Raw genomic sequence first — 21,040 nt, 5'->3', positions numbered from 1 at the left:
ATGAGCTCACCTCCGGCCTTGTCCCTGCCTTTCAGAACTGCTCTTGAGCATCACCCAAAACCACAGTCCATGTGGGGACTTTCTTCTTCCTTTCAGTTTGAGTGGGGCTGAGAGCGGGGACATGAGGAATATGTTTCCCTCCTGTTGCAGTGAGGTAGAACCAGATGTGACAGGATAAGCGGATGCTGCGGTCAGTGGGAGACAGCAGTGAGGCACACGATACTGCAGCCCAAACCACTGTGTGTCTGCACGCTTAGTGCTAGGGATGGAGCCGGGGGGTACTGCTGGGGAAGGTGTGCACTTCTGTAAGGAAAGAACACAGCCAATACATCGGGGGGATAAGCATGTACAGACTGAAACCTGGCAATCCTCTGGAAGACTTCGTAACAGTTGTTATTTGCTCAGGAGCTTGAGGTGGAGTGAGTGATAATCCTGTCTTAGAAACTTCAGACTAAAAAGGGAAAGGGGAAACTTAGTGTTCTGACTTACTGGAAACTACAGAGCCTGTGGCTTGTTTGCAAGGTATTACATGCCTGCAAGCTTTTGTGCTACTCGTGCAGGAGGCTGCTGCTCTGAGATTTGTTAGCAAGAGTCTGTAATTATATATTAATCTTTTGCTATAGGGACAGGCAGAGCTTTTGGTCATCGTGGGGTTTGTTAATTTGATTTTTCCTTTTGGGTGAGGATTTTTGAGGTGCTGTGCTAGAGCAAGGGCATGGGAGGATATACAGACGCTTGCTTGTTCTGAAGCTTGTAAGCTGTACAGCCTTGAGAAAGAGTTCTGCCCTGGGTTGTGTGTCTGCAACATTAGGAAAGAATTGCTGAAATCAGCCCTGACTGACTCCCTGCTTCCCCATCAGTGTGTTATGGGGAACACGAAGACACAGGAAGAGCTGAACTGGAAATATGCAAGACTTGCCTGCCATGGGGCAGAGAGCTGCTCTAAAGCTGGCTGATGTTTTCCCATGGCCCTTACCTAGGGAGCCTGCCCTGGTTTTCCCAAGGCACTGGTTATGGTGACTCTAGGTTATCCAGGAGCAGGCAGGGCTTTGTTAACAGTTCAGGCTTTACTGGGCTGCTACCTGCAGATGCTGCCAATCACAACTCAGTTATTACAGTTTCTGTTTATCTGGGCAAAGGAGCATGTGTCTTCTCTCCCATGAGCCCCACTGCTGAATGATTGATGAAGCTGATTCCGTACCTCCTCAGCCACAAAAGCAGCCTTGGTTTCTTTCAGTAACTTTGCTTGCCTAAGGAAGTATGGGTGTGAGAGGGGAAGAGTCTGCTTTAGGGCAAAGTCTCCAAGCCTCAGCCTAAAGCCAGAAGCAGCCTCAGGATCATGCTCCTTTCTGTGTTCCTTTCCTTCTCAAGTACTTTGAGTGATGGAGCAGCTGCAACCTCCTTTGTCTCACTTTGTTCCCTCTGGGTCCCCTCCCAGTGGCCACCTCAGCTTTCCTGCAAGCAAAGGGCCAGCTGCAGATCAGAGCAAGCCTGTGTAGCCAGAAATGTCCCCCACTCGCTGTTTTCAGACCCCTGTGCATCTGCTTCCCTGATGTTTATGACATTGGGCACTCCTGGTACTTTGGTGGATTGAGAGTTCCACTTAGGAATACATAACTGCTCACAGCAGATGCTTGTGTAGCAGGGCCCAGAGTGTAACTTCTGGGCTCTGAATAGTAGCCTCATGCTGAGGCCTGCTGCCAGGGAAGCCATCCTGTCAGGTTTTAGCCTGGAGCTGGTACAAGAACAGGAATGTTGTTGAGATCTTTGGTTGTTTGGGAGCGGGTCCTTGCCACTTTTTAACCTTGCCAGTGACTCACTAATGGGGCATTTGGGCAGGTAGGCTCCTGGAGCTGGAGCTCTAACCTTCTCTCTCCCATGATCTTTCCTTTTAGGCATCGCTGGAAAAGATGGTTCCAGGCCTGGCAAAACTACTGATCTTAGGAGATTTCTGGGTACCATCCCTGCCACAGATCAGTAGTATTCCACCTGTTCACGCCTTGCTAAAGCCAGAGGACTGGGAAGCAAACACGAGTTTCAATGTCGTATTTCAGATTCTTCCTTTGTGATAACTTTGGCCAAGCTTTCTCTCCTGTTGTCTGCTGCCTTACCTCAAACATCCAAGCAGGGACTCGGGGGAAGAAATGGCAAATGCCTTGTTGGAGAGATGCCTTTCACAGTTTGTAGTGTATCTTTTGTAGGCGTATTAATCTTTCTTAAAAACACTTGGATAACATGGTGGCTTACCCTGCTATGGACAGCAAGAGTTGAACAGAAACATGGCATTGACTCAGTAATGCCGATACAGTAATGGAAATCTGTTTACACAGCTAACTGTTGAACTTCTATATCATTGATGGTGCAGTCCCAAGAGCTAAGTTTTACACAGCTGTGTATAGAGTTTGCATCTGAAAGACAGTATTTTTGGTCCTTTCTTTACTATATTTGAAAGAAAAAGCTTCATGGCATTTCCAGCTTGCTTAATGCTGTTGCTGTGGTGGTCAGTATGCTGACCACTTGCATGCTTTAGAGGAAAGTTCCCACCCTCATGTCTTGGGGAGTGATCCTAAAATGCTTATCCCAGCATTATCAACTCAGGCCCATCTCCTATAATTAGTTCTCAGCCTGGTGGCACTCCCCCTGAATGTGAGAGCAGCTCTAAGTGCACAGTGCTGTCAAGCTGAGTCACAGCCACTGGATTTCACCCCTCCAAAGGCCCATCTCTAAGGAGCCAGCTACCCAAGGGTGGTTTTCTTGCAGAGCCTGGGGATTCGGTTTAAATTAGTTGTATCTTCAGTCCATAAGGTACGTGTGTGGGGTCCTCTAGTGTTGCAGTTATGCAAATAAAAGCTTGCTGATAACGGTTTAGTTTTGGGAGACAGCAGCAGCCAGTGGTGTGAGGTTGTAACTGCCTGCTCTCAGTCACACTGTGTGCAGATTTGTGCTTTCGGTGTCAGAGCTCGCCTTGTTACATCCTGAGGGATTGAGGATATTTCCAATATCCAGTTGCAAACAGTGAAATCCCAGTGGTATTTCCCACCTTGGATGTTCCATCCGTGGATGTTCTGCCTGCCTATTACAGGGACAAAGCGGGTATTTCAGTTATATTTGACAAGATGTAAAATTGGCTAGCTTTACAGTGTTAAATATTTCAACAGAACATAATTGGCTTTAAATTTATGGCAGTGCCTAGCAGAAACCCATGAAATGGCAGCTTATATTGAGTCATTTATTATCCTTTCATCAAAGGTCTGGTCCCTTAGCAGGTATTTATGTAACACAAGAAAACGTACGCAGATTTCAGAGGAAGGGCTCATTGGAGACAGATGATAAGAGGAGAAAAAAAGGTTGTTTTCCTTCTAGGTCTTTTTTTAGGTTGCCCAGTTTAGCACTGCTGAGAGTCCCAGCCCTGTTCATTCTCTGTCCAGTTTGTCCTGGCAGTAGTTTCTTGTGTATGGAGTTTGGTGGTCTCGGGAGAAAACAGCATCACAGATAACCTTTGTGCCTCCTCTACCATGTAGCAGGGAAATCGAGGGTTGAATGGATTAGGTCCCAGGGACTGACCTAATCTTAAGCCATAGGATGAGGTGTGCTGCCAGGTATGGGATGAGTCTGACCCCCCTGCTCCTGCTGGGTGGATAAATGCAGGCGGGACATCATGCACACACATCTGTAACTGGTGATGGTTCCATGAGAAGATGCAAGTGGTGCTCCTCTGAATTCAGCTTATGGAGCTGCTCTTCCTCAGGGGACACACAAGCTCAGCAGCAGTTCATGTCTGCATTCAGAGGCCACCCCAGTGGCAGACCAAGCTATTTTACCAACTTCTTTACCTAATTCTTCAGGTGAATTGGCAGGTTTAGTACCCTGCTTGCAAGGCTGTACTGCCCATTTCATTAACCCCTCTTACCTGAGAGTAATAGCTGTTACAGTGTAAGACTGGAACTTCAGCTTCTCCTAAATGGATTAGGAATTGCATCTGTAGGAGACTCAAGCTTTTCTTAGTATACCAGTCAGAGCTTTCTCAGCTGGTGGCATGGAGTAGGGACGAAAACCGCCTCAGCTACATAGTAAATCCATTTGCTGCAGGTCAGCTCTACGCTCTGGGACATGCCTACAAAGTACTTAAAAATGAAAATCTATGGTCTTTGCTACCTCTGAATGCTCTTTGGGGAAGCCACAGTAGACAACGTCTCCATAAAAATGTAAGTGCTCAAGGAGAACAAGCAGAATTCCACACTATTAGGAGCTACTCTGCGTGCAGTTGAAATCCCAGTTCATAACTTCAGCTTCCATGTTTATGCAGACTTGGAATGAAAGTCAATGCCTGCTAAAGATGGGCGGAATACCAGCCAACTGCAGAGAGCTAGGATCTCACATCGGAGTGCCTGGATTTTCTTTTTTTGAAAGGATAAAACACTCTTTACGTCCCATATAGTGAGTTACCTTCTCTGTGTAGCCAAATCCTACCTCTAAGCACATGCATTCCAAGTGTTTTTAAGCCCAGACAGTTTTGGTCTGACTCAGTCAAAAATAAGAGGTTGTTTCAGTTGGAGTCTCATAAATGGTTTTGGTGAAGGCATAAAGCATGTTGGCAAATGAGCCTTGGAGTTTGTTTCTAATAAAGGTATAAAAGGTAGCACCTCAGGCTCCTGCTCTTCCTCCTCCTGTGCCACAGCCTCAGCACACACGCGTGTCACCAGCCAAGGTGAGTTTCTCTTCATCTGAATTAGTGGTTTAGGGATTCTAAACTGGTCATTCAGGAGCACCCACAGATCTATGTGCAAACAAGGAATAATGAACATGAGGAAAACACATGGAGGAAAACAGACAGGCCCTTAAACCCAAATGCGAGTACCTAATTCCATCCTCTTGTATGGCTTATAGTACCTCGTAACTGGCTTGATGGGAGCACAAGCCTATTCTGCTTGCTGTGTACATCCAGAAGTCTCCACAGCTGTGTCTGTTTATGCCCTGTGTTGTTGTGTGTGTCATACAGGTATTTAGCTTTTCATACAGCTAATTCTGCTCCTGGCCATAGCCTTTTCAGTTAATGTGGCAGCTTTCCTAATCAGTTCCAAGTCTGGGGTCTGTGGGCCAGAAGATGAGGCAGAAAGCAAATCTGAAATACACCAACAGGATCCTCATGGAGCTACTGCTGCCTCAAGTGTTCACCCCAGTGGTGGCAGGCTATCATGGGCTGGAGGTGAGCTGATGACCCCCTAGTTTGTCCAGGAATTCAGCTGCTTAAGGGATATATGGCAAACAGAGAAGTTAGAATTTGTTTTCCTGCGCTCTGGATGCCCAGGATCTGCTGGGCTGGAAGCTCTTGCTTTCCTGACTATTCCACTAAGCACCAAGATCTTGTCTCTGAAGAGCTTGTCCTTCCGAGGGTTTACATGCTTACTTCAGCCTGTGAAAGACTGGGGGGAATTCACGGCTTACAAATCACCACCGGGTACCAAGGATCCACTCCAGCAGTTGGATGGAATGTGGAAAATGCAAGTGATGGCAGGCAAAAAAAGACAATCAGACTGGATTTCATGTAAATAATTTAATTAGATTTCAGTGCTTAAACCACTTGAATTAAATTACATCATAATGCTTCTGCAAAATTGTACATATACTTCCAAGAACTGTGAGAGGAGGCGCTACTGAACTAAAAGAATACTTCAGTACCAGCCAAGCAAATACCCATAATATTCTTATAGTCTTATTATCTGTACTTCTTTAATCTAAGGGCAGTCATCACAGGACAAAGCCCATCATTACAGGAAGAATACTCCAAGAGAATTCCTCTGTAGGTGTGTTTGTTACACAAGATACAACGCAGCATCCACGTGGAACAAGGTGCAAGTGTTCACACCCGAGCTGGCAGCTGCACTGCTTGGCAGCTGCCTGTGCAGCACGTGGGCTTGGGTAAAGAGCACAAAGTAGGCTGCTGGTCTGAGGCATCAGCTCAGCTCGCGTCTGTCTCTTATTGAGTTGAAAACAACAAATGAAGTTCCAATCCTAAGAGTGCTAAGGGAAACGCTGGGATTCAGGGCAGCCACGCACCCCTGCTGCCGCCTGCATCCCTGTCCTGCTGCAGAGTGCAGGACTGTGACAGGCAGCGACGTGCCAGCTGCTGAAGGGAGACATCTGATGTCACCGAGCACCTGGAGGAGCTGGTAAGTGTGCATGTGTGTGTGGGGATGATGCATTTGTTTCCCAGCTGCTCACACAGACATAACCTCTCGGGAGACCCACCAATAGTGTCTAAGTTCTAAGCCACATAACAGTATTTTTACCCACACACTTTCCTTCCAACAGTATCCCTGGAGTGCAAACACCAGCAGCAACCAGCAACCCAGGAGTGCCTCCTGCCAGGTACCCTGGGTACAGAGGATGGGCTGTTTTCCATAGGTAATGACATTCTGAGCTCTCATAGGCTCCCAGAACTCCCTGCTTTTAAAAGGAAAGAGGGATACTGAAAAATGAAAGCAACCTAACCCTGCAAAACTGCCATGAGGTGTCAGTGAAGGAGGGAGGGCTGGTAAGGAACTGTGCACTACAGGGAGGGTCAGTGGCACGTGCCCAGGGTAAGTCTGCAGTTAGTAAATATGGAAAAGAAACCAACAAAATCACAGTGGGGAAGAACAAAACAAGATTTGGGAGAACAAAACCGAACTGGCAGGTCCAAACTTGCACCAAAGCACATGATACCTGAATTCCCACTCGGGGAAATGTCTCCTTGCGTAAGTCTGGTGTTCAAATTCCCGCTTGCCCTGATTCCCTTTTCACAGGTGCTGTGGATGGAATATGATCTGACAAATGCATGTACTGCAAAAAACACCAGTGATCAGTGCATGGCTGGGCACTGATGCTCATGTGCAGGCTCTGCTGGCCTGCTCTGCAGCACGCGGGGCTGGTGGCCACCAAAAGGCTCTGCAGAGGATGGCCCCATAGAGAACCCTTCGCACTCTCCTGCAGCTCTGAAGGACACACAGGTGGAGATGCTGCAGGGTTATAGGGAGCTCCTGGCTTACCTGCCTAGTCTCACCTCCTGCATCAGCAGAGGCTAACACAACTCTGTTTCCTTCAGCAGGGAGAAGAGGCTGCAAGGTCCTGGCAGGTAAGGAAGGATGAAGCAGTTGTTCAGTCACCTCTGGGGCAGACATGGGGCTGTTGTGATGTTGGGTCAATATGTGGTTTTCCTTATCTAACAGAAAATATTTCAAGGCTTAATTTTTTTCCTGGATATCGCTCTGCACCGTTGAAACTTTCCTGAGCCAAAGCAGGAGGGGGATAGGTGGTATTGGAACCACAGTTCTATTCAACTCCTCTCTGTGGCCCAAGCACCATTATTTCTAGATCAGCAGCAGCAAGTCATGTAGACAGACACTGACACCCCTGCCTCTAGCCTAGCTCTTTGAATTCTCCTCTCTATGGCAGCTCTAGTTTGGGATATCCAGCCACTTCCTCAGTTAAGATGTAATCAGCCAAATCTTCACCATTTCCCTTTTTAAAGCTAGTGACTTCCCCATACTAGAACACCACTCTGGGTGCACATTTATCAGCAGCCCACAGGCCACAAAGGGGATAAGCCCATGGTATGTGTTGTCTGTGGCGTGCCTCAGATTGCACTCAGCCAGGGGAGTCAGCTCTCCTTGCTCAAAGGGCTTTGCCACCCCTCCAGGATCTGCCAAAGCTGTGCTCACTGTACAGAGAGGCTCACTGATCGCTTTCCTCGGGGTCTGGTGGCACAAAACCAACAGGGAAACTCTCTGAAACATGCACCTCTCTTCATTCCCTGACCCAGAAAGTGCACCCATGTGCTCTGACAAGTTAACCTACAACAAAGCAGGCGCTGTTCCTAAGCGCGCGGCTTGGTAGATGGTATCAGCCAGCACCAGCCCAGAAACCGGAGCTCAGGACCTTTTAGTGGTAACAGGCACACCAAAAGCCCACCGGTGCCATCACACAGGGTTTGCTTCCCAAAGTGACCACAGTTCCCAGTGCTTGTGGCCATTTGTTAACACAAACCAATGGGGTGACCAGCTGGGCTCAGTGGACCGGCCATGCTCGTGGGAAGTCACTGGTTTGTTGGCTTCATCCTCCCCAGTCTCAGCACGATCCCAGAGCAGGGCAGGTACTGTTCATGCATTGATGGCATTGGCAACGTCTGCGAACACAAGACGGCTGGGTCTCTGGAGGGCTCCTTGACTTGTCAGCAGAATCTGCATTGAAGCAGTGAAAGATGAGACCCAGCAAGTCTGCCTTCGCTCAGGTGCATGTGCTTGGGCACACACTGCACAGGATTGTAACTACGTTCTGCCCCTTGCTAAGGGGAGACTGGCTGACTAACATGGCATTAACACGGCTGTGATGGGAAAATACAACAGGCCAGTGAGCAAGTCAGCACACCCATGCCAGTTCAATTATCCCCACATCACTGGAGTACTGGCTCTCATTATTTATATGCAGCATGAAAAGACCTGAAACACCAAGAAGGCCTGAAAACATGCCATAGGCTGAACTTTGTTGTTTTAGCCCCTCCCTCTCTTATGTTAAGCCTTTAAACTTGAAATTTTCCAAGCAGAGGTATCTGTGCATCAGCAAGGTCTGGAGGGATCTTGGGTATCCTGCTGGCCAGGCCCTGTATAGGAAGGATCTGCTTTTACTGTGATGGTTTAACTCTGGCCATGTCATTTCTCCCTTTGCCACCTGAAAGGAAATGTTTACTAATAGAGGGATCTGATGTTTTCCCAGTATGTGCTACTCCGGAGGACAAGATCCTTTGCTTTGATACAACAGTATTTCTTGCTTTTCCAGACCAGTGTATAGAACATGTTGACTTTGTATTCCAACACATGCATCTCCTTTGTGCTCTTCAGCACATTAGGAAGCATGTCTTAAGGTAAATACTTTACAATTACAGTGGTACTTGTTATCTCCTCTTTCTGTTTCTGCCCATGCTAGGCTTGCTGCAGGTTAGCTGAAGGTGTAAAGCGTGGGGAAATTGAGAACTGTTTGGGAGAACTCCTGGAACTGGAAAAGCAAGGGAAGCCATGGGCAACACGGAGCGGCTGGAGAAGAATTCAAGAAAGGAGAGACGTCTACTCTGAGAGGAGGCTGCATCACTGGCTAAAAGACATACCTGTTCCAACCGTGCCTGCTGGCTCTGGCTTTCAGATGGGCTTTTTGTGTGGTGGTGGTGACAAAGGAAAGAGAAAACACTGTGAAGGTGGCTGCAAACAATGGTGAGAAACCCTTCTTCCCTGTTTCTCCTAACTCTTGGTACACTGGGGGAGGAGACAGTTTCTTGTCAAAGACCCATGTGGGCAGCTGGCCAAGTTATTAAGCTCTTTCCTAACTCACAAATGTAGTAAGTCAGTGGTCTCTAGTGGCCTTATCATATCTCAGCATGCCGCATGCCTTTGAAAGCTCAGAAGTGGTCAAAGTAAAGGCTTCTTTCCCTCTTCCCAAATTCAAAAAGAGAACCCTCCTCCCTTTTCTCTTTCTGAGCCATGCCTGCTCTGTGCACAGCAAGGTTGGCCTGGAGGTGCTGGCAACACCAGATGTGTGATGCCATAACAACGTGCAGGCTTTCTGCCTGTGTTCTTCAGGGCTTGCAGCACAGTTAGCTGTTAGGATTAAAGGCTTTCCCTCAGCCAGGCCTTGTTCCACACTTGCATCCTTAGACAAAGCTTGGCTACCTTAAAACTGGGTGGGAATTACTTGCTTTTCAGGGCCAGGACAAAGGAGCCTCAGTATTTTGAGGGCATTGAAACCCTATCTCCCAGAAAATACATTCATCCTAGTGCTCCCTACTGCACATCCTACTGTGGTGCCCTGGATGGTAAATTGTAGTAAATGCACCCTTAATTACTCAAGTTGCCCTTTTCTCTTGCCTAGTTGAGTAGAGCCAGCACTTTGCCTCCCCAGGCTCTTTGTCCTAGCTGTCTAACCCTTCAGTCTATCCTAAGCACTCCAGAATTCTCAAGCCCCCTATCTCCAGGGCTGGCAGAGATGGAACAAGTACTCCTGAGGTCTTACATGATTTCTTTACCCTCCAACCCTACAAAGAACTCCTTGACTCTGTAACAAAAGCAGTGTAGGGACCAGTGGTTGTACTAACAGACTCGCTGGTCCCTGCTGCCTACCTTGCTCTGTGATGCCTGGGAAGATGCTGCGTCTCGCCCATGTTCCAGCAACTCCTGCTCCAGTTCATCCTGTTCCTCAGTGGGATCAAAGTTGTACATGGGCATGAGCTGGTGCCGTAGCTTCTCCAACCTGCCCACGGGAGGGAAGGGAAAGGGTTGGTTGAGAAGGACAGATGCTCAGGCTGCCTTCCCTGCCCAGTGCTGAGGCTTTCTGCAGGCTCTTTCTCCTTCTGTAATGGGATTCTGCTCTTGTTGCTCTTGATGGATAAGGGTTATGTCCTGTCCTGTTCTGCAGGGATGAGGATAAGAACCTACTGCACACAGCTGGCAGGAGCAGAAGATACCCAGACAGCAGTTACAGGGATTAATTGCCATCACTAAGCTAGCAACTATGCTAGCTGTGACTAGGCATTAGTCACAGAGGAATCAGACATGGATTTAAATTCCTGCAAACCTTAAAAGATCAAGCTTTCTGTGGTGGGACAAAGACAGTGAACATAGTGCCTAGGCACATTGTGACTTTTCCCCCTGTCCTTCTGCCCACAACAGCCAGTCCTGCCATGTCACGCTAAGTGTGCCAGCAGAAGTCCACTTCCGGCTCGAGTGGCCTCAGAGTAGTACTTTGGGGCTGAAATACATAAAAATGAATAGAAAACAATAAAAGAAAACAGGAAAGAGATTCTCACAGGAGGCTGATGCTTGTGGACAGACTGTTCTTGCTCTTGCATCGCCGCTCCAAGTGACAGAGCTATAAACTGTTACCCCATGGGGCCTTCCTCAACACTGGGCTGCTCAGAGATGGAGGATGGATGGGTGGGCATGCTCCTGTGAAAACACTGAGCCCTGCCTTAGGCTGTAGCTGAATTTTGGGGATGGGAAACACACAAGGAGTTACTGGCAGTGTCACCACAAATATCTATTTTGGCAAGTGCTAGGATGACACACTCCCTCCCTGCTTCTATATGGGTTTGCCAATACAACCATTATCTCCAGCAGTGCTACGTTCACAGGCCAAGCATTAGACGCTCCTGTGGCAGTAGCCAGACCTGGGCTTCATGGTCTGGCTTGGGAATTTTACAGCAGGCAGCAGACCTTCTTAAGTGTGTTAAGTGAGCATAGCTCACTTCATGGCCACGCCAGGCCTGGCACCAGGAGTCAAGCATGGAGAAGGTACCGTATCTAATGGGTCTTCTTCAGCAGTGTCTCAGCTGTCAGAGACAAAAGAATTAAGACACGTCTCTCTGCATGCTGCTCTCATCTCTGTTTCTAGCCAGTAGCTTAACAAGGAAATCAAGACACTACGTTTTGGGGTAGATAGCTGCAGCTTAACAGCCTGTCAGCCTTGCAAGGCCAGTGTCATTGCCCAGGCTGTTGGAAAACACAGGGATCTGGGAATGGCAGAAATGTGAGATCTGCACCTCTCATGACAGAGTTCCCAGTTTCTTTGTATACTTGTGAGCCTTTTCTCTGTTTTAGTGCATCCCATAGATAAGCATGAAGAGTTTGCAGGATCCCTAACATCCTCCTGCTGATCCATGTTTTTCTTTCCAAAGCTGCAGAGGAGTCTTTGAAGCTTTGGTGATAGAAAGTGGGTCAGCACCATGAGTGCAGTGTCCCTACCCCTGCCTCATTCACACACACCTGATTCCCTGGACAGCCACCCCTTGCACTCTCCCCATCTTGCTGTCTCCTTCCCAATTCTCTGAATTTTGAGGGGCACTGAGATCCCTTCAGCTAACAACAGATGTAACTTACCTCTTCCTCTTCCTGATATACAGAACCTGAAGGAGAAAGAAAACCATCATTATAACAGCCCCAGGAGGATGGGGAAGAGAAATTTTGGGCACGGGGCACACGGAAGGAAGGTGCAGCAACTCTGGTGTCACTGCACACTGAAGCAGGGGGAAGGGAGAAGTGACAACCAAGAATGAAATTCCATATGCATCAGTGTAAGCTTGGTGGCACACCATGGCTGACCCTAAGTGCTCGAGTGGCCTGTTATTAGGTGTGTTAGTAGTAGTAAGAGTATTAGGTGTATTATTATTAGGTGTAGCTCAGCATATTTCTGGTGGCTGCAGGACATGTATTGCAGTTTAAGAGTGGATGAAGAGCCTTCTCTTTGTGATTTCCACCTGTAAATTCCCTACAGTGCTGAAGTGCTATAACCCCCTCCCCAGTATGAAGGGAAGAAGCAAAGAGGGCATGCTCAGTGACTTGCCTCATGTCAGCCAGTAAGAGTGGCTGTGCTGGGAAGAAAGGGAGGCTTTTGGCCTCCAGAGCCTTGTTCTGAGAGCTACGAACGCTGGGTGTTGCTCTTGGGAACTTAGGACCATTTCCAGGATAATGTTTCCAGGTTCTTAAGGGCTTTTGGAATAACTCCTCCTTGGGCCTGCAATGAAATGTTGCAGTAGTCCCTCTCTGTAGTCTCCTCTGATGGCTGTATTAGTGAAGCTCTTCCTCTTACGAGGAATGGGAGCTTGCTGCTACCTTCTGTTCTCTGTTGGCAGGTAAATGATGTAGTTATATATCAGAAGAAGAAATGCAGCACTTGCATTGCCCATGTCAGGCCCAGAACTACAGTTTCTGAAAGCTTCTGCCTGCAGCATTAGTGGCAGGTTTAGTTACACAGCAAACCCTCAAGCACTTTGCTAATACCCAGCAAGTAGAACCTTGGAAATACAGCCCAGAATGAGTCTAAATAAAATAGATCTATGCTGTTTTCATTCAAAAAAGGCACGACCAAAGAGGAGATAAATGTTTTCAACAGCCTGCTTTAAAAGTCAGTTTGGATGAACTTCCTTGCAGGGTCCCAGTGTTGACAAGGTTTAAATTAACGCAGCTGTTCCACTTAAGACAACAGAATTTGCTTTGTGTTCTTTTAACTGAACTTCCTATTGCTAATAAAAATAAACACTGATGCTACATATGGCTTCCTCTAGGCCTGCTGAGCATCCCCATTGGATTAGACCTCAAGGAAACTGCAGAAATACACAAGCACTGGATAAAGGCCTTATAAAGAAAGGGCTCTCAGGAACGATCAGGTCCCAGCAGTTCTGGGTGAACCTTTAGCAGAATGCAAATACATTATTCAACCCAGATCAGTCCTAGAACCCCTTTGCCACCCTCAACAGGCCACAAAATATTTAGCAGGGCTCTCTTACCATAGCTACAGCCAACCCAATCACAGTAATGATCCCAAAGGACAGCAGCATCGTGCTCAGGCCGGGTCCGGTGCTGGTCACATCTGGGATTTTGGTGCTGTTGAAACTGGTAGTCTCAGGGCTTACGGTAGCTGTTTCTGGTACAGTCACATCCAGAGTTGTCCCTGGGTCTGGCCTGGCTGTGCTGGTGGTGCTGTGATACAAGTCATGCACAGAAGGTGAGCTGTAACTCATCCTGTCAGCTCTTGGTAGCTCCTTTTAACAACGTGTTGTCCTCACCCATCAGCTACAGAAGCGGAGAGCTGCCCTTCATATGGTGGCCCCTCATGTGAGACCTGTCCTGTAGCATCACTGCTGATGGTTTTCTTCATAGGAACCTAGGAAAGAATGAGACAAATGAACAGTGCAGAGCTCTTGGAGACAGGCAGAACTTCTTCCAAAGCTTCCCAAGTCACTAGTACAACTGTTGAGAGCAGTTCACAGATGCCCACTCAGAGGAAGATTTTTCAGGGGTGCTGAGAGCCCCCAGAGCCATGCCTTGAAGTCAGTCGTACACTCTCCCCTTTACTGCTTCAGCTCTGCCTCCTTACAGGCACTTGGCAGATATATGTGGGGACAGCCTCAGAACCCCACAGCTTTGGTCTGCTCCAGGCTGAGCCAGGAGGCCTCTATCCACAGGAGATACAGGGTTTTCCTGCTTCTCACTCCTGCTGTTCATTTTTGGAAAGTTACACAGATCCCCTTATCAGTGGGAGCATATCCAATAAATGGCACTCAGCTGTGAAGCATCTGTATCTCGGGATGCTTTTTGTTGCGTCCAAAGTAGGACTTCCCTGTTGTGGTAGGCACTGGTGACTGGTAAGTCACTGCACTATCCATCAGCCCACTGTCCCTTGCCCCATGCGCTCTGTAAAGGCAGCTTCCATAGAGCAGTGAGTTGCAGGGAGTATTTCTCAAGTCCCCCATGAAAGCACCCACTCAAACTTAGTCATGCACTTATTATCGCTATTAATTTTAAAACGAGTCCAATTTTGGTTTGAAGTTGTGAAATTTGATGGATCTATTCATGCCAAAAACATGAAAGTCTTCAATTGCTTCATGCTTCTATTGTGCAAATGATCAGGAATTGCAAAACACCATGGGGATGATCCTATGGGAATTATTTGCAAAACTTTGTTTATAAACCCACTGTTTATAACATCAGGAACAACTGCTCCATGAAAATGCAGCTACCTCTGGACCAGAGCAGTGCCAACCCCGAGAACTACTGCAGCAGTCCTCTGGTAATTTCTTTGCAGTCGAGCAGACATTACATCTCCGGACTGGAATGCAGCCGGACACAGGGGCTAATGAGCTCTGAATAGAAAAAGATGTGCCTGCAAAGAGAAATGAGCCATTGTTCTGCTCTGTTCTATTCTAGGCAAGGTTATTGTGCAGTTCCCGTTACCACAACGCCTTCCTGCTGTCCATAACTGCGTTAAGCAGCATGATTAACATCTGTCAGTAACGACTGCAGCAGAGAAATCACACCAGGCGAACAGCACCAGCCCATCCTGTGGTCAGGCCGCAGCATGAGTAGCCACCTGCACTTGCACAGCACTTGTTCTGCGTCTCCCTGAACAGGTAAATCTCTCGCCACACCTGCAGGATCTGTTTCACAGGAGTTGCTGTGGCAGCTGTCAAACTCCCAAGAGTTTCTAAGAGAAATGTGAAGATAGCAGTTGTGGTCTGGTCCCATCTAACACCGTGCTGAGACACGAGTTCACTGCAGCTGAAAGGGACCACGTCCTCCACTCCCCACCAAACCACGCATGCTGAGTTTAAACCCTGTGGCACCAGGATTTCCCAGACTATTTCTGACCACAGTGGAGCTCAGGTTTGGCACAGTCAGCACAAAGACAGCAAATTTGAAATCCAAGTGCCACAACAGCAGCAGCAACTACAGCCCAACACGGCAAGGGAAGGGATTGTTGAGCAGGTATTGGGCAGATGGAGCAGCTGCTCAGGGAGAATCACTGATTTGTGCTATTCAGGGAAACTTCCCATTACAGTAATTCACAGTTTTAAAAAAGCCACAACCAAGGAATCACAAAGTAGAAAAAGAGCCTAAGTAGAGGAGGGAAGCAGGCCCAAGGCCTTTGCAAAGTATGGCTCTAGATCTTAAACAGCTCCTGAATTACGGAAACAAAAGGGGTTACACCTTCATTTCAGTGCGGTGTTAGTTTTGGAAAAGCACTGGAACTTGGATGTTGATGCTGATGCCAAGCCTTGGGTAAGACCTCTTTTGTATGGACCACACACTGAGCTGCTGTGCATTGCTCCTCTGAATAGTCAGGCTAGGTTAGAACTAGACAGCAGAAAATCTGTTCTAAGTGGGAATGGGGGCTTCTGTCCATGCTGATGGATTCCCAAGCATAGAGACCTACTTCTAAAAGCAGTCCTGTATGAAAGGACATGGCTTATACAACCAGTTCTATGTCCAGATGAGGGTATTTCTGCTCCCAAGCCCCTTCTGCTCCAGGTTGCAGAGGGCCAGATGGGGAGGCTGAGTGCAGGGCCCATGGCTTACAAAGCTAGGGCTGGGAGCCGCTGATCTTTCCCACCACCTTTCCCTCCCCACTTGTCATCCTGGTGCTGGAAGTTTGAGCTGCAGGCTGGGCACACTTCAAGTCTCTGATGGCTGCGCTAGGGCCAGGGACTGCTACTACCTATTGCTAGCAGGTTCAGCATAGTCCATGCACAAATAGATGAGGAACCACATCCTCAGCTGCTGCTGGCATTCTTCCATTGCCTGCACCACCAGAGCTTCTCACATAGCCAGGGCTGGTCCATGCTGGGCTCTGCTGGGTCTGGAAGTAAGGAGAGCGTGTTTCTCCCCTAGCCAGCATTTCCAAACCAGTCTCTGGTACGCGCTGCGGTGGCCAACACCTCTGAGATGCAGATCATCACGTCAGGCACTAGCTTGAGGCTGCTGGCTTTTCTGAGCCTTGGTTTTAATCCCTCTGTGCTGCAGCTTCCTCTCGGGTATGCCAGGAATAGAGGGTTGTGTCACAGGGATGAAGGTGGCTCACAGGGTCTCTGAATGAAGAAGGCAAATAATAACTAGTATTTTTGCTGCACTACTTCACCGAGATGAGGTGTCTCTAGTCATTCAGAAGTGCGAGCAGCACCGGGCTGCTGTTGCCTATGGGATGTGGCTTCCCAGTGTGTGAACTTGTGGCTTCGTCTCGCCCTGCTATGGGGCTGACCCGTCTCCAGGGCAGCCCCCAGGGTAGAGGAAGCCCCGGCCGCGGGTGCCCGCTGTCCCGGAGCACCTCAGCCGCCGCCCACCCACTGTCCCAGCCCTCCCAGTCACAGGCGAGGGGCCCCTGCCCAGCAATGTCCCCGCTCCTCCGGCTCCGCGCTGACAGAAACGCAAGCAACGGCCGGCCCCGGGGCCCTCTCCGGGCAGTGCCACCCGCGGCTGTCTGGGGACGCTTCCCCATCGCAGGGGCCGTTTCTGGACGGATAACGGGTTGTACGGCCCTTCCCGCTCCGCAGCGCTCCCCGTGCGGGGACGGACCGGCCCCAGGGCTCGCAGCCGGCTCCCCGCTGCGCTGCTGTCACGCTCCGCGCCCCCGGCTCCGCCACCCGCAGCGCTGCGCCTCGCCCGGCCGGGCCTCGCCGGGGCGAACGCACCAGGCACGGGACCGGGGTCCCCGCCGCCGGGAGGCCGCGGCAGCCCCCGCCCACGGCCCGGCCCGGCCCTGCGCTGCGCCCCTCCCCGGAGGCAGCCGCCCGCCGGGGCCGGCACTTACTGAGCGCTCCCTGCTGAGGCGTCCGGTGCCCCCGGAGCGCCGCCGGCGGCGGAGGGGCGGGGGGGGAGAGGGGGGCGGCGGGGCCCCGCAGCTCCGCACGCACCGCCGCACGCCCGGCGGCCCCGCCCCTCCGCTCGGCGCCCCAGGCGATTGGTTGGCGCCCGCAGGGCTCGTCTCGCGATTGGTCCGTTCCCCTGTCAGTCACGCGCGCGGCGGCGGCGGGCTGGCTGTGAGGTGATGTGGTGGCGCGCGGGGAGCGGCGGGGTTGCCCTCGCGCCTCGTCCCCGAGCCCCGCTGTAGGGTGCGGGCTGGGAGGCGGCTGCTAGGGACAGCCGGTGGCGGCTCCAGCCCCGCCGGTGGCGGCAGCCATGAGGGGAGGCGTCGCTGTTGCGCCTGTGAGAGGCCCCGGGCCTGCCGCCTCTCAGGTAAAGCGACCCCGCTCCATGGCCGCCGTGCCAGGCGGGGTGCTTGGCCTCGGTCAGGGTATTGCGCGTGTAGGGAGGGCCGGGCCAGCTGGAAGCAAAGCTGCGTTCCCGTCCCGGCAGTGTTCTCTGGGGCTCATGTAGCGCCCGAGAGCCTCTCGGTCACCAGAATGAGGTGTGGATGGGCAGCTCCCTGGCTGGCAAGCGGGGCGTCGTACCCACACCCTGGTACGGGCCTAGGGGCCCGCCCGGCTGAGTACTGACCCCGTGGCACACAGGTACCAGCTTGTACTGGGCAGGCCCCAGTTCCTGCCTGAGCCTGTGAGCGGGACAAGGAGTGTGGGGCAGGGCCGAGCCTTTCAGCAGCCACCACTGTTTGTGTCGGACCAAACCACACAACTGTGGGGAAACATCTGTTCCCTGCCTGTGTGCAAACAGGTATTTGCACTGAGAAGTAGCGTGCAAGGAACCTCACATCAGTACCTGGTCTGCTTTGTTAGGAATGATAGTAGTGGCAGCATTGTTCCAGCCATGGGAAATTAAAGATTTAGCTGCCTCCCTAACAATAACGGTTAATGTTTTATTCCTTCAGTGTTCTGCTTTTGGTAGTATCCCCAAAACAGGGCTTTGGAGTGTGGAGCTGCTTAGGTAAAGCCTAGTGGTCAGACTCCTTATGCATAACATAAAGACAAGTTTTCATAGGGGCTGCTTATCTCTGCTGGAGGATAATGAAGATGGTAAGGAGGGAATCCTCAGGCTCTTTAAGCATCCACCCCTTGTCAGGAGGTAGCAGATAAGCCAGTCTTGAGACCTTTGCTGCAGAGTGTGCCCTCTTCTGTCTCTCTGAGCTCCGGTTTGATTTTGCAAAGGAGGGCCTGATTTCTCCTCCAGTTTTGCTGTGCAGCAAGGGCAGGGTAGGCCCCACACTGCTGCCTGTGCAGGTGCTCTGTGCAGCGTGGTCCAGGGCTGCTGCAGGGGATGAGTGCCAGCATCTGCCCAGGTGGGAGCTGACCCAGCCTCCCAGATCTCTCTGCAGCGTCAGTCCTACAGGGCAGCACCCTGGCTGTTTAGTTGTTTGTCTGGTGGTTTTTTGGAGGACGGACTGTTGTGGCTTTTCTGAGAGGGTGACAGAAAGCAGCCATTAATAGAGGTATGGGAATGGATGCTCAGGGAAACCCACAGTGGCCCCACAGACTGTGAGTCAGAAGGGAGGGAGGCCCTCATTTCTGATGGATCGCAGCAGGAAGGCAGTTTTGTTTGTCTCACACAGTTCCAAGTGTGATATGCAGCAGCTGTTCTGTAAAACTTCATCTCCTTTGTCTCCTGCAGTTACCTTGTTTGTTTTCCTTCTGTCTGGCTATGCCTGTTCTGTTCTTTAAGAGACTGACTTCTTTCTGGCAGGGTTTGCCTTTACTGGCCTTTGTATCTTTCAAGTGTTTCCCTTCCCTCTAGTTGTACCTTGTGAGTTTTTCTTCCTTCTCTGCTCTTAGCAGCTCAGCCCTGGCGTTGTGGCCCCTTGTTTGCTCTCTGGGGATGGTGACAGTGTGGAAGACCCTTGATTTGTGAAGTCAAGGTCTTCTGTGGGCACACCTGCTAACCCAGGACTTGTGGTTTATGAACAGAGAGAGGAATAAAAGAAAGAATCTAGGAGACACTTAAGGTGTTCCTGCAGGGAGCCAGGATGGTCCACTTGTGGGGTGAAGAGCCAAGGGCTGGAGCTGGAGGTCGGTGAGTCTGTGGGTTTCTGGGACCAAGGACAGGCAGAGCACTGTGCCTGTATTTGATTTTGCAAAGAAGGTCCTGACTTGTGACAAGAAGGCACGCTTGCTTCTGCCCTGCCACGGGCGTGTACTGACCTCCTTGTAGCTCTGGCCTGTGGAGGTGGGCAGCTTTGCAAAGAACTGGATTGCAGCAGCAGAGCTGATTAGCTGTTACCTGAGTTTTCTGTTGGGGTAATCCTTTGTTATTCTTAGGGTATAGTGGTTTTTTACCTGTGGGCTGGGATTACAGCAAGCAGTCTGCATTTTGTCAGAGGGGAGCAAGTGATTTGCTAGCCCAAGGGATTCAGGCTGTTCTCTTTTCTCATTTTCTAGACCAGAAGTGCTGCAAACCAATTTGCAAACCAACCATTTTTGTGCTGCTGTGAAGAGATCCACTGACTGTGCTCAGCTGGTGCTTAGCCACAGTGGCTTGTGGTAGCACTAAGTGTCCTGTGAGCCTCAGCACTGACCGGATCAGCTGGTGGCAGGAACTGATTTTGCAACAATGAGATGCCTCACACACACACTGCTTAGGAGGTTGTCGTGTCTCTCACCTCAGTGCGTGCCAGGGAGATGGAGTCAAATCCTCAGTCCAAAGCAGTCGTCTCTGAGGCAGAGCTGCAGCACAAGGCCTGGAGTCGTGACTGCCACCGATGTGGTCAACTACTGGCAGAAGGTGTTTGAGACAAATGGGATCCCTGAAGCACAAGAATCCAGTGAATATATTGTGTCATTTGTCCTAGGAGCAAAAACAGTTAAGTAATAGGAAAAGTATATGGTCTCTGTGTGCCTCTCACTTCATCATTTTGGTTGAATCCCTTACCTTTCTTTTTATCTCTTACAGGAAGTAGAACAACTTTTCCTTCCTTAGGCTGCACAGAGGCTGAGGCATAGTTTATTTATGCCAATAGAACACTTGGGTTCTCTTGAATACCCTCTTTTGCAGAGATGGAATGTAACCACACTGTACCCTGACTTGCTTGGTGGAATGTTCCTTAATTTTACTTATTCTTCTGAGCCACAAAACTAGCAGAAGAACAGTTGTACAGGTTTGGTTTAAAACATGCAGATAGGTTTGCCTATTCTGTTTGTTGTTTCTAACAGCCCCTGGCATATGTATTTGTCAGAATACTGGGTCTCCCTCAAAGATGCTTTTGGGGTGGTGCAGAGGATGCCCTAGTGGCACAAGTGGGCAGGTTTTAATGTGACCTTGTCTTCAGTTTCAGAGCTTGAGTTCCAAAAGCCTCCGCACTCCGCTTACAGCAGCACAGCAGGAGCAAATCCAGCAGCTGAGCAACAAGCGACTAGAAAGGTAAGAGCATCCTCTTACAGTCATTCCTTTGGAGGATTTTCCTTCAGCCTTAATAAACCAGAAGAATGGCAGCAGAGAGAAGACAGAAGACCATTAGCAGCTGACATGTCAAGTAACAGTGCTGTGTTTGTCTCTCATGGTGACTCAAGTGATGGGCATTTTCTGTTGTCTGGTAGCAAATTACCTGTCTGTCCTGTCTGGAAGCAAAGAGGATCTAAGGGATGTTGCAATACTGACTTTGAGTTGGGTACATTTTCATTAAGCCCTTCTGTGCTTACAGAATTGAGCCCTGGCCCTTCCTGTCTTCAGCTGCCAGTCCTGTACTGGGCTGTCAGGTTGCTGTGCTTTCCTTCCTAGGCTTTGAAGAGGGATTTCCTTGGTTTTTAGAGGTTGCTGTAGCTTTGGGCTTCATTTGGGCTCCATTTTCTCGCTCTGTGAAGGAA

At 49.9% G+C, this 21,040-nt stretch overlaps 3 protein-coding genes and 1 long non-coding RNA gene across 21 annotated transcripts in view; 2 read left to right on the top strand and 2 right to left on the bottom strand.

The window, feature by feature from the left end:
* The window catches only part of LOC134159372 (high mobility group protein HMGI-C-like), a 131,180-nt gene extending 128,832 nt beyond the window's left edge, over positions 1–2,348 (top strand). For all 8 annotated transcript variants that reach the window (XM_062610219.1, XM_062610221.1, XM_062610222.1 and 5 more), the window contains one exon: positions 1,896–2,348. In XM_062610219.1, the coding sequence (XP_062466203.1) occupies positions 1,896–1,981 (86 nt within the window). In that variant the 3' untranslated portion in view covers positions 1,982–2,348. The remainder of the gene's footprint in view (positions 1–1,895) is intronic.
* A 10-nt stretch (positions 2,349–2,358) lies between these two features.
* Positions 2,359–17,220, bottom strand: CUNH3orf18 (chromosome unknown C3orf18 homolog). Of its 9 annotated transcripts, none has more exons than XR_009963126.1 (9): positions 17,104–17,220; positions 16,015–16,384; positions 14,540–14,682; positions 13,586–13,683; positions 13,307–13,499; positions 11,901–11,926; positions 10,146–10,275; positions 9,140–9,284; positions 7,084–9,030 (listed from the first exon to the last, which is right to left on the bottom strand). XR_009963126.1 is itself a non-coding variant. In XM_062610212.1 (9 exons), the coding sequence occupies exons 2-8, from the start codon at positions 16,034–16,036 to the stop codon at positions 9,171–9,173; spliced, it is 621 nt and encodes a 206-aa protein (XP_062466196.1). In that variant the 5' UTR covers positions 16,037–16,384; positions 17,104–17,220; the 3' UTR covers positions 7,084–9,030; positions 9,140–9,170. The 9 variants fall into 9 exon arrangements, 7 of the variants coding, with proteins under 7 accessions (XP_062466191.1, XP_062466196.1, XP_062466194.1 ...); XM_062610212.1 differs by having other exon boundaries at positions 9,140–9,179; XR_009963127.1 differs by having other exon boundaries at positions 7,085–8,219.
* LOC134159373 (uncharacterized) lies at positions 5,540–6,566 on the bottom strand. Its single transcript, XR_009963128.1, has 2 exons — positions 6,140–6,566; positions 5,540–6,100 (listed from the first exon to the last, which is right to left on the bottom strand). It is a non-coding gene; the product is annotated as an uncharacterized LOC134159373 (long non-coding RNA).
* Positions 17,221–17,467: 247 nt separating the features above from the next.
* HEMK1 (HemK methyltransferase family member 1) overlaps positions 17,468–21,040 on the top strand; it is a 28,704-nt gene continuing 25,131 nt past the window's right edge. The window contains exons 1-2 of one of the 3 annotated variants that reach the window (XM_062610201.1): positions 17,468–17,528; positions 20,506–20,597. In XM_062610201.1, coding sequence (XP_062466185.1) covers positions 17,472–17,528; positions 20,506–20,597 — 149 coding nt within the window. In that variant the 5' untranslated portion in view covers positions 17,468–17,471. Of the gene's footprint in view, positions 17,529–19,328; positions 20,040–20,505; positions 20,598–21,040 lie in introns of those variants that run through there. The other 2 variants (XM_062610200.1, XM_062610202.1) reach the window with 2 other exon arrangements.

The sequence above is a fragment of the Pezoporus occidentalis genome, unplaced genomic scaffold (genome assembly GCF_034315485.1).
Source record: "Pezoporus occidentalis ecotype Australia unplaced genomic scaffold, CSIRO_AGI_Poc_V1 ctg145, whole genome shotgun sequence".
Lineage (NCBI taxonomy): Eukaryota > Metazoa > Chordata > Aves > Psittaciformes > Psittacidae > Pezoporus > Pezoporus occidentalis.
The sequence above is the reverse complement of the archived record's forward strand: the minus strand, read 5'-3'. Positions and strand labels throughout refer to the sequence as shown.

Bases quoted from the DNA above. Each gene is read 5' to 3' on its own strand.
- CUNH3orf18 (XM_062610207.1), bottom strand. From the start codon at position 16,036: ATGCTGAACCTGCTAGCAATAG. The intron at 14,683-16,014 runs GTAGTAGCAGTC...TTCTCTTTGCAG, and splicing joins GCTGAACCTGCTAGCAATAG to GCACATCTTTTTCTATTCAG. The intron at 3,074-10,145 runs GTAGGCAGCAGG...TCCCTGTAATAG, and splicing joins CCCAGGCATCACAGAGCAAG to GCAGGCAGAACATCCACGGA.